Consider the following 12,714-nt stretch of genomic DNA (forward strand, 5'->3'; position numbering starts at 1 on the left):
AACACTATCAAACTTTTCGAAAAAAGTATTCAGAATTTTAATTTGTACTTTTAACTTTGTAAACAAGGTAAACTTTGACTGGGTTTAAACTAGTAAGACTTGGGGAATGCTGGCCACGATCCCAATACCTAAGGGGGCTCTGAGCTGAAAAAGGTTGGGAGCCACTGACTTACTGTATATTCTTTGTCATTCCTTATGGTTTTCCAACTTGTCCATAAACAATTCTGGTAGTCCATAATATTTGGATCAATTGTCCAGTAAAAAGAAAAAAACATGTCATGTTGGCAACCTTGCATTGTACCTGTGTATGACACAAAAATTGCTGTTTTTATTAGGAATATTTGGCCTGGAGACTTTGAAGAATGCTGCTTTTAGGCATGTGTGAATATTTTAGCACATGGCTCAATACATTTGGCTACTGCTCAGTGTACTGTGTCATTTAGTGCACATACAGCTCATTGAAACCCACTTATGGACCACAGCATATGTAGAGCAATAACCAAAGGAAAAGACAATAAATTATGCTTTGAAGGTTTGACTACAACCCAATTCAAAGGGCATCATCTGTTTGCAATACAGAACTAAAGGGGAAAAAATCTAATGTAACAAAATGCTCTACTTCAAATGACTTCAGTTATGAGCTTTCCAAAATCTGTCAACCAGTTATTTATTGTTCACACAAGGTGATGTAAGGTTAATCATCATGAAATTTTTTTGTATTTTCTTAATATATTCAAACAAATTAGATAACATAACATTATGACATTAATTTAATTGTTATTACTATCAGAATTATCATCTACCTTTGGAGAAAAAATTGTACAGACCATTTAATTGCAGTACTAGTCTATTTCCTTCGTACACCTGCTGAAAAAATACCATTTTGGGCGCTAGCACATGCGCAGTAGTGGCGACTCTTTCAGCCTGTGACTTAGGGCTAGTTGCTATGCTGAACTTGCAAGACCAGGTACCTCTTTGCAGGTATAAGGTACTTAATAAAATGCATAATACAAATATTATCCATCAACTGCAGCTATCGAAAGAAACACAGAATCCTTTCTACACTGCACAAAGCAAAAATGATCTAAAGAATAGATGAAAACTGTCAAACATAATGAAGCTCTATTGCAAAAACTCAACATTTTACAATTATGTAGGCATTGCTTATTAATGGAGGAACTTCACTGTGTATCATCAATTTCAAGGCTAGCGAAACTATGCTCTATTACAGATTTCTGGATACAGGCTCTGTAATTACAAGGTGCAAGTGGCAGCATAGAGAAAAAAGTCAAACTACCCTAGTGAATATATCCATAGGTAAATACATATGTATTCCTAAATGTAAGCAATCTTCACTGATTCATCCTGACAGTGCTCCATTAAATATAACACTCTTACCCCTTTAAAGACCAGGCTGTTTTGTAGCTTAAGAACCAGACACCTTTTAGGGATTTTACCCATGTGAAGGTTTAACTACCCTTTTTTTTCCCTTCAGCTACCAAAATTATTTTTGCTGTGTTTTTTTATGTGACATATAGGGCTATTTTTTATTATCTTTTTCACTGACTTTTTTTTTACATTTTTTAGTTTTATTGGGGGTGAAAACTAAAACAATTGATTATTATTTTTTTAGTTAGTTAACATTTTGATATATGATATGTGTGGTTTTTGATTACAGGGTGCATTCGGCAACAGTTTTGGTTGGCGTTGGCTTTGGGTTATTTTCTTTCTTATGTATATATTTTCATTTTACGTCATACGTCATATAAGAGCTTTGGGGGACATTCACATGGCCTTTTTTTTTATTTGACATTTTTCCACTGTAGTTGGGGCATCCATAGAAGCCCAAGTTACAGGGGAAAACATCCCTCTGTAGTGACAATAGTCACTAACAGAGCTGATCAGGGTCTTCTATGACTCTGTAGTTCTGCTGTTCCAGAAGATGCGGTCACGTGACATAGTGGATGAAACACTCTCATCCTTTAGTACACAGCACTCATTGAGTGCTGTGCACTAGGAAAAGGAGAAGGCAGAAGAGGTTAAAAACCACTTCTCCCTCCTTCTCCAGCTTATCAGCTGTGTCTGACAGCTGACAACCCGACATGCTTCTGATTGATTGCAGAAGCAGTGGCTTTGATCCCCCGTCATATTTTTACTGTCGGCTGGGATTAAAGCCAAGGACCAAACGCCGTAAATTTATTGTGCTTGGTCCTTAATGGGTTAAATGGTCACTAACGTTCCAAACAGCTTTTGCTTTTATGATGCTGCATTTATGAAGGGCTTTTCCACCTGGCCTGCACGAACGAACTAAGTAAGGGGTTCCACCAAGATATAACAGTCCAAGAAAGACCACACTGACAAACATAAGAGGGAAAGTTATCCCTCGTAGCTTTTAGGGGACCCTGTTGGCAGGGAGATCATTCTGACAAGAACGACCCTGCATTTTGTACCGAAGGGCTTAGTTTGTCCCTAAATGATATGCAGGAAAGGACAAGACAGATGTAAAAGAAGCCACATAGGTACTCAAAACATAGATGTCACATATGGACCCCACACACCAAACAAGACATGGATTCAGGCGTCTGCACACCTACAGACAGAAGGGGATTCATTCAGACCAGGCATCCACACACCTACAGATAGATAGGAATTCAGGCGTCCACAGAATTATGGATGGCGTGGATTTAGGTGTCTACACACCTAAGAATGAAGGGGAACAAACAACATCAAACATGAATTCTAATCTGGACCAAAGTAAATACCGACAGAACATAGAGTTTAGCCACAAGACCAAGCAACAGACTACAACCATTTGACACCACATAGAGGTAGACTCACACACTAAACTGGATCCAGACAAGGAGCTGCACCGCATACATCCTCACACAAACAGTTCCCTTTGTAAAATGAGAGATGCAATAGAAAGAATGTGCCATGCTAAGTGCAAAAATGGACACCCACCCTGTGCCTCCACTTTCAGATGTGTCTGTACTTTTTTACATAGTCTACAGCATAGACAATTTCATTACAATATGTAATTGAGACAACCACTTTTTAAATTGCGGCCACCTTGATAGCCAACTGATAACCGTGGATTCAGCATCAGAAACCTCCGACTTTCAGCCTTAGCAGGCAAAATAGTGGCTCACCATGTATCTGTCCTGTAGCAACACTGTAGAGGCAATGTAGTACATTACAGCTTTTCAACATCCTTCCATGGACAAACTGTAAATATGTTGTGAAACCTGACAGAAGATAGTTAACTTAATTGTCTAATAACTTTCTTATTTTTATGGTCAAAACTACAGCTGGAGCAGCCTTTGGGGCAAAAACTGGGGGTATATTCTTCATTGTGGGTAGATACTTTATCTATTGTCTATCTCTACTTTGTGGATTCTCCAAAACTTGTTTCTACCCAAGTAAAACTAGTTATATTGCATTCAATACTAAATCAGTCTACTAACAAAAACATGGAGGGCCCATTGCTCCCTTTGCCATGGGAGCTGTTGACTTCTCTCTAGACCCCTGTGCTTTTGTAGTGATTTATGAATACATTGTTTGCCAGTGTGCCATAATTTACAAAAATAATATTTAATCTGTAGTTAATTATTTAAAAAATTAAAAATGTTTATTTCTATCTTTTTCAGGTTTCTTCTTGTCTTCAGCTGCTTAATTTTGTCAGTGTTTTCCACCATCCCTGAACATCAAGAGCAAGCTTCATATTGTCTCTTTGTCCTGGTAGGTGACAAAAAAATTATTATGTAAGACTACAGAATTGTCCAGTCAATGTTTACACCAGAAATTCGTAGATATTGTAAAACAGTGGGGCTTAACTACTAGTCAAAATACAACAGTTTCTGGTACGAGGTGGGCACAAGGAACCTCAGTCTAAGCCCAGCTGCACACGAACGAGTCAGATTCCGCAAGTGGATTTCGGCAGCGGAAGACCTGCGATACATGGCAGAAAGTAATTGCGAATGGTCACAGACAATTGCGGCTGCAAGTGTTTTTCCACATGGATGTACGCAATGCACAGCGTATCGTCCATGCAGAAGAAAGATCTCTCCTCGCCTCCAGCCAGCTTTTCTATCTGTTTTCCTTTGAAGTTGCGAGCGTTTCCGCTGGTCATCCACAATGTTAATTGCACATTGACTACGGATCGTTCGCATCCATAGAAATCTATTGAGGCCATCTGCATGGAATCCACGCTAAAATAGTACATAAGTAGCTGAGTAGCTACTTAAGAGTTATGCAAAATGATCGCTCAAAACTGTCACTCATACTGATGTTTGAGCGAATTTTGAGCGATCATTGATGCATCAAAATGGACCTTTATTCATGGACACGAGGTCTGTAAATGTGGCGTAATCTTGCAGCCGCAGTCACTAAGAGATGGTATGAAAAATTAGTGCACATTATGTGCTTTAGTATCTGAGTAATATTTATGAACTGCTGATGAAACCTTTATCCAATATACTAAATTACATTTTTTTAATTATCTAAGCTGGATATTCTTCACTTATTCATCTGTATCAGAGATAAATCCCTGATATATTTAGTTTTAAAGAAATTCAATAAGAAAAAAAAAGACATACATTTTTATGAGTTTCAATGGAAAGGGTTATGAGAAATCGCTGTTAAGAGATACTTTTCTTTTCTTCTTCCTCTTTTAAGATGAATGCGATGCCGCTTGCAAGTTTTGTTGTGGTGTTGTATTGGCTTTGTCAACTGACTTCAATAGGAAAAACCTCAGTATTAACCCTCTTTCGCACGAGCGATTTCCTCGTACGATATTGTCGCATTGCGAGACTGCAAGAAATCGCATGTTTGTAGAGCCCATGCTTTCCTATGGATTCTTCCACACATGCAATATTTTGAAGGGTGCGAGATAGCGAGATTACAAAATCGCAGCATGCTCTATACTGTCGTGATTTGTGATTTTTTTTGTAGCCCATGTTTCCCCATGGAGTCTGTGATTTTCTAGCATCGCAATGCAGCCACTAGTGACACGCATGCTATGCTATGCAAGAAAACTCTGTCTGCTATGGAGATCTATGCCAATTCTCCCGGACTGGGTTTTTTGAGCCTCTCAGAAGAGAGGGGTGATTTCCCAGCTGCATAGGGGAAGGTTCTGGAGAGCAAAGCAAGAACTGTAAGGAGTTACAGCAGCCATCTTGAGGAAATATCAAGGAGCCAATGGGTCAACATTTCCCACACAAGTCAGCCCAGCGCGATTAACTGGGTCGGAGACAGTTCACGTCTCACCTGCCTGATAAATAATTCTCTCGCACTATAAAATTGCACAAGAAAATCGGGACCACATGCAATGCAATGTTAGAATTTTTGCGAGAAAATCTCAAGCACATAGCAGTGACAGCGATGCGAATTTCTCACATCTAAATTGCTATCGCTCGTGTAGAAGAGGCCGTAGGGTGGCTTATCACCTGCTGCGATATTCAGTAAAATAAGCAGATTATAAAACTAATGATTTACAATGGTTTCATTCCCTTCTGTGATGTTTTCACTGATGCGATGTTGAGAGGTAAAAATATCACAGCATGCTCTATCTTTCTGTGATGTGCTATATTTTAACTTTCATGTAATCCTATGGAGGACTCTTTTTATCGCAACACTACCAACGCTCATTGCATTGCAATGTGATTTTAACATTACAACGTCTCATTGACTTTTGCAATAAATCGCGTGATTTTATTGCGGGCAGCAGCAATGTGATGCGAGATTATTCTCCCAAAAAAACATCGCTGACGCACACAAACAGCAGTGAATGGAAAAAAATGTGATTTTGTCACGATTTTTTCGGGGCAAAATAGAGATTGCCCGTGTGGAATTAGGCTAAAAAACATTTTGTACAATTGCAACAAAACGGGTATAATGCAAAATTATGTATATTTGACATTGTTTTACCTTGTTGGTTTTAACCAATGCAATGGTGGTGTGGCTTTCACAATACAAGTAGACCTGAAACTGCTGTTTGGAATGTGTATGAGCACAAACTACTAAGTTATACACAAGTTATACTGCAGTTATAAGCCATCTTGTCATTTGTCTCTTGCTGGTTCACAAATGATGGGTCACGTATTTTCATACAGAGTCGTCAGCACATACTCTGAATGTAAGTGACATGCAGAGATCTCAATTAACCCCTTTAGTGGCATGCCTGGAAAATCGCCAGGGCTTGTGCACTGACCATGCAGCTAAACCCCGGTAGATTTCCGTGGACAGCTGTAGTGCTGAAATGCTGGTCAGGACACACAGTTATTGTGCCACTGTACACGTTTGCCACTTCCAATTACCTCAGGAAAATCTCCGGGGCTTGCTGCGCTGACATGGTAATAATAAACCTGTCACTGAAGGCTAAGGGTTGATTATTATTTTTTTAATTAAATCAAATTCCTTATGGGTCAGTTAATAGTAAATTGGAGACAGCTGCATGAAATGCCTATAAAACTGAACAAATGTTTAATTCATTGGAGTATTAGTTGAAAACAACTTTTTGGGTTAATACACGTTTATGTTATCATCTTAAGTATTGCCCAATGCAAATTCAATTTGATGAAGAACTAATTGCACTGAGGTGAGTCCATCTACCCAGACTCTCAATAGTCAGGCACAGCAGCTATTAACTGATCATTCTCTCGTTTGATGCAAGATACAAAGTCCACTGAAATCAAAGGACAGTCCATTGCAATGTACTGATTTATCTGACCCTACAAAGCTAGACCAACCTTTTGCATCAGCCTTCTGCTTTGGACATAATATGGTTTCTGTAAAGGGGTTGTTCACAGCAAAAGCAATTACCTTTTATTAGTAGATCCAATATATTAGGGAATTGCATTATTATTGTATTATTATTATAATGACTAACTCAACGCGCAAGACTAATCCAAGAGCCTCTCAATAACCTGTCATGATGAACATTGAGATAATCTTTGTCAGCATGGTATTTTGCTTATAGGCTACAATTCATTTGGAGAAAGATGAGATAAATATACCCTGAGATAAGGGCTCCACTATGTCTATGTAGTTTACTAATACCCTAGTTATGTTGCGTTCTCTGCTGGTTGAGTGACTGCCAAGGGCCTTCAGTTTCTGAAAAGGTATTTGAAACTTGAAGGCACGGATCAAGCAGGCATGTTACGTTCCTTTAGTTGGTGGATGATACTTCATCACTTGTAAGACAAGATATGTACTTATACTTTTAGTCTTGGCTGATATGAAAAGGGGATTTCTGTAATCACTATAAGACTGGCTTATCGTGTCTCCATTCTGCACCTTCTTACCACACAGGTGCACAATGATTTTCTTCTGGATTCTATGAACATAGGAAGTCATATATTGAAAGTCTGCAGGGGCAAACAAGCATTTTGAGCATTAGCATTTTTACGTATCTTTAAGGTGGTGAAGAAGCTTACCTGTTCCTCCACTGAAAATTTGAGCAGCCAAGCCACTCTCAGACTCCTGACTTAAGCCTTATCTATCTGTCTTCGGTGCGGCCAGAGGGGAAGGGGCGACGGACAGGTGCTCCAAGCACAAGATGGGAGGTCCCACCTACGCAAAGATGTGGGCAGTGATATAATTAGCATGTCACCAGCCTTAAAGATCATTTCCCATGTTAGAAAAAGTAACAAAGGTTATGGTCTGCCCCAACACAACACAGGCAATACATTAACAGTGACAGTTAGTAGTAAGGGTCGCAATTTAATCACTGGCAGGCAGCAAACTTGTAAAGTGTTCAGTTAGTTATGCAGTAAAGAGAATCAGAGAAGTTGACAAGGCCGCCTGTTAAGTGAAGATGTAGCAAGTTTTGTATGTGTGAACGAGGGCCTTTGCAGAGCCAGGCAGAGGGTCGCAGAGTCAAAGGGGTCTCTGTCAAAGCCGGTGTGAAACGTCTGCACAGTGGCTGCTGCACAGATAAACACAAAACCGGCTGCAGCCGATCAAATTTTCAGGAAGGTCCAAGATACAGGAGTCTAGTGACAAGCACTAGAGTAAGATAGTAAAGAATGGTGACACAGCAAAAAAGATAAAGACTGTCTTAAAGTGGCAGAGGCCACCTGAAAAGAAATAGCAACGCAAGCAGCAAGTGATCCCATATTCCCAAGCTGGGAAGACACACTCATTTATAATATAAAGCTGTGTAACCTTACTTGGGAAACGTATAAGTGTAATTTTATTAGTTCTGCACCGGTTTCCTCTATGAGGGAAGCAATTCTATAGTCTCTTTTTAATGTAGAAACATTAAATATATCCATAATAATTTAAAATCCTCCACGGAAATGTAAATGTAAAACATATTGCCGTTTTCTTTCTATTCCCCATAGAAATAAAGCAAAAGTTAGAAGCTGATTCACTGCAAAGCTTTAAATTGTGGAAATACTACTTTAATAATGTTTTTCGTCTCCTGGGTTAACTTCACATTCATTAAGGGAAATGTATTCTGAAATAACCCAAGGAAAGCAGGTCATTAAACTACAGTTAATAAATTTGTGTAGAAATGCAAATCACATTAGCTGGGAACTGTTCCACAAGACCTGAGTTACATGTTTTTCTCTGTGGGTTCATCTATTTAAAATCATCACTATTATGTTTTTGGCTTGTGTTTATGTTTTAGCTATGTCTGATTTAATTTGTATATTATTTTCTTTCTATTTTGCCCCTGTTCTATCACACATGTTAGATGTTATCTTATAAACATCAAGTCCTGAAATGTTGCCGTCAGTGTTTTATATCCTAGTATTAACAGATAGATACATTGAAGGGTATAGCAACTAAACAAAAGAATTTTACACTTTTTTCTGCAAGATAATGGGCTGAATATGTATCCCGCTGACAGATAAGTGTTATTCTAAGTGTATTATGTAATTAGATTTTTTCCCGCAAACGCCGGCTCTAATAGTACACAGAAGACTGGACCAGGTCACGGCTAAAAACACGAGTGTTTCCCATTGAGCTGTTACTATTCTTCTGTTAATTTTTGGATCTTTTACCAAGACTAGTGGATAACGAGTTTTATCAATACATCCACTCTAATGTCATTTCAGTTGATTTTAGGTCAATGTACACTACAGTTCACTCTTTCAGTATATCAATCAAATCATCAGTTTTTCAGAAATAAACAAAATAAGCTGGTTTGTGATGAATATAGCTTTGTTTAGGCAAATAAATACCATGATTACTGATAAGGGTGCATACTTTGATGAGAGAAAAATGTAAGGAAATCAAGACTCAATTCATTTGTAAGCACTCATAAAAGGAGTATAATTCGCTATTACAACAAATGGGCTTACTGTTTGCCTTTGGTCAGCAGCATGTTTATTTTTAAATAGCCAGTTTCCTATTTAGATGCTAAAATTGTGTCTGGAGCTGTCAGTTACTTGAGAACTTAATTACATGTATAAAACAGGCCATTGTGTCAAATTGTAGACTTGATGTTCCACATGAAAAACAAATTTAATTCAAAACTGGCCCCATGTGGTTCGAAACATTAATAAATGCATCTAAGTGGTCATGTTTATATATTTTCTCTTTTCGGGATTTATTTCTAGCTTTGGGTAACAGAAACATACTAAAAAGTGCATCAGAAACTGTCTAGGATATCATAGAGTTAGACATCTTAAAACCACGGATATAAACGTTTAGCATGCATGATTAGCCTGTCTACGTAGGTTCTGGACAATTTAATTCTTTTTAAGATGATTTAGAAAAACCTCTGAAACTTTGCACAGAAGGTGTAATAATTTGGCATTTCACAACTGGAAACCCTTCTACTTTCAATAAGCAATCCACCTAGATTTTAACCCCATTCCACTGCAGCCTTCATGACCAAACGCCAGTTTACAAATTTAACATGTGTCACTTTATCTGGTAACAATTTTGGAAAGCTTTTTCTTATTAAGAGATTCTGAGAATGTTTTTTCATGACACATTGTACTTTATATTAGTGTTTAATTTTGGTCAATATGTTTTGTGCTTATTTAAAAAAAATCCCGAATTTAAAGAAAATTTTGAACAATTTGCACTTTTCAAACATTGAATTTTTCAGATTGTAAGACAAATAGTCATACCACACAAAATATTTAATAAATAACACATATAATTGCTATATTTTAGTGTTTATGTTGCCATTATTTCGTAAGTGTCCTTTTATTTATTGATTTGTTAGTTTGTTTGGACGTAAAAAGCTTATACTCTAGGGACATTTTTTTAATTTTGAAGAAAGTAACCCAGACCTATTCTTAAGGGACCAATTTAGTTCTGAAATGACTTTGAAGTGACCCCTCAAAGTTTTTAATGTGGTATTTAGGAACATTGTTAACCCTTTAGGTGTTTCACAGGAATGAAAGCAAAGTAAAGGTGGAATTTAAAATTTCTGTCTTTTTTAATTTTGACAGATTTTCAATTTTTAAACATATTTTCATATTTTTCTGCATAACAGTAGAAGTTAAAAGAGAATCAATATTCCAGATTTATTTATTTCAGTATTGCAGTTTTTAGACATATCCCATATTTGGCCCTAATGTGCAACGTGACTCAAACACAAAACTGAGAAATGATGGAGCAACTTGTGGATTTTGCATACTGCCTCTTATTGGGACATTTTCTAGACACTATTTTTGGTTTGCAGAGGTCTTGAGGTGCCAATACATAAGAAACACCCCTCAATAGACGCTATTTTGAAATCTGCACCCCTCAAAAAATAGACAGGTTTGGCCACAATTTTTTTTTATAGCTTCTAAAATTGAAAACCCTAAAAGCAACTATAAAACAAATGGACAACTGACAAGGAAGAACAAGAAACCATCAGTCCCTTACCCAATCACATTTGCCTCAAAAACATACATGTGGAAAGATGATATGCCAAATCAGGAGAGAAATAAATCTCCACCCATATTGCCCACTACCAATGAATAGGCTTTATCATCGGTAAACAACAAGGTAACAACAAGGGTAATAGCGTATCTATATATAGCAGAAACTCAGAATTACTACATTTAACTCACCTGTGATGTCGACTTACAGCAGGTATCCAGTAACTACGTGTTAAACTTATAAAAGAGCATGCGCAAGAGTCACATAGGAAATGTATGAAAGCTCCATACTGGATGCGACCTAAAAGAGCACATTTATGTGACATAGATGTAAGCACCAGCACATGTATGTTGGGTAGAGCAAGCATCTGATTGCTAAATAACCAAACATTTTCACTAAGTTGCATGACAGAAATAAGATCCTAGTCATCTATTGGTGATCTATCCCGAGGATAGGTAAAAAAATAAAAAAATCTTTCTGGAGCACTTTCAAGTAATTTATTTATTACCCCCCACCAAGCTGGGTACTCATTTTACTGACCTCGGAAGGATGGAAGGCTGAGTCAACCTTGAGTTGGATACCTGAAGCATGCAGGGATTGAACTTGTAGCCCTCAGGTTGTGAGCCGACTGCATTTCTGCTGCCTTAACACTTAGCACCAAACAAGGACAACCCCTTTAATTCCATTCTGTTTCCAAGATTTCTGCTTGCAAACATTGAACAGCAACTTTCATTGTTTTTTTTCCTGGAAAAAGAAATCTGTTTTGCCATGTGATGGACACACAGGTGCATAGCTCATCCCAGTATATAGCTGGAAGAACTATAGTGTTACACCTGTGTTATCATCACATAACTAGGACAAGACATTTATTTGCTTGTTTAATGTTCTACTATTTTTGCACAGTAATAGTACCTCATGCAAATTAAAGTTGAAAATGATGGGAAACACTTGCTGATCTTCCGCTACTTTACTAAAGTAATGGTAGGCGTTTTTGACATAAAACGCCTTGCATTGCCATAAAAACACACATTGGCGAGCGTGATATTGGGCTAAGTTTCTTGGCCCAATATCCTGCTCACCCGTGTGAGCAGGATACATTTACACGGGATGACTGTCAGGTAAACGATACCCAACACTCTTCCCCACAAGTACTCGTTCCCATGCTGTTGCACAGGAGCGAGTATCGGCTCCTAGAGGGGCGGCTGGAGGAGATTTCCCCCACCCTTTTCCATTCACTTAACATAGCGGCCGTCCAGTACTGAACAGCCACTGTTTACACTGAAGATCATCGTTCAGGATTTTATGCAGCTTTAAAATACTGGATGATGATCATTCAGTGCAAACAGCAGCCGTTCAGTGCTGAATGGCTGCTGTTAAAGTAAATAGAGAGCGGCGGGGGGAGAGCGAGGAGTGAAACCTCTTCCAGCCTCCCCGGCCCCCAGCTGGCTGCTCTGTCAGAGAGCCAGCGATACTCGCTCCTGTGTAACAGCACAGGAGCGAGCATGTGCGGGAACGAGTGCTGGGCATTATTTGCCCAACAGTTGTCCCATGTAAATGGGCCTTTAGATATATAAAGTGATTTGCACTTTTACTAGTTAACAGATTGGCTATCACATAACTATTTGTTGAAAGTGTTGTGGCTATTTAAGGCAAGGCATTCTACTCCATATATTTACTGTATATCACTTAGGCTTAACAGATGAAGATTTGATTGACATTTGATTGACATTTATTTTACATATAGATGTTGTAATACGTTTTAGAGATACTGCCATTTAAAAAATGTTGTTAAATGTGTTTTAAATAGGCATTTCTGTAAACTGTTAAATGCATAGCAGTAATATGTTTCTTCCTTCTTAACATTAATTCAATTGAAAACAATTG

At 38.1% G+C, this 12,714-nt stretch overlaps 1 protein-coding gene across 3 annotated transcripts in view; it reads left to right on the top strand.

The window, feature by feature from the left end:
* Window positions 1-12,714, top strand: part of KCNQ5 (potassium voltage-gated channel subfamily Q member 5) — a 563,081-nt gene that overhangs the window by 360,422 nt on the left and 189,945 nt on the right. For all 3 annotated transcript variants that reach the window (XM_066604505.1, XM_066604514.1, XM_066604523.1), the window contains exon 2: window positions 3,648-3,738. In XM_066604505.1, coding sequence (XP_066460602.1) covers window positions 3,648-3,738 — 91 coding nt within the window. The remainder of the gene's footprint in view (window positions 1-3,647; window positions 3,739-12,714) is intronic.

The sequence above is a fragment of the Eleutherodactylus coqui genome, chromosome 1 (assembly GCF_035609145.1).
Source record: "Eleutherodactylus coqui strain aEleCoq1 chromosome 1, aEleCoq1.hap1, whole genome shotgun sequence".
In the NCBI taxonomy this organism is placed as follows: domain Eukaryota; kingdom Metazoa; phylum Chordata; class Amphibia; order Anura; family Eleutherodactylidae; genus Eleutherodactylus; species Eleutherodactylus coqui.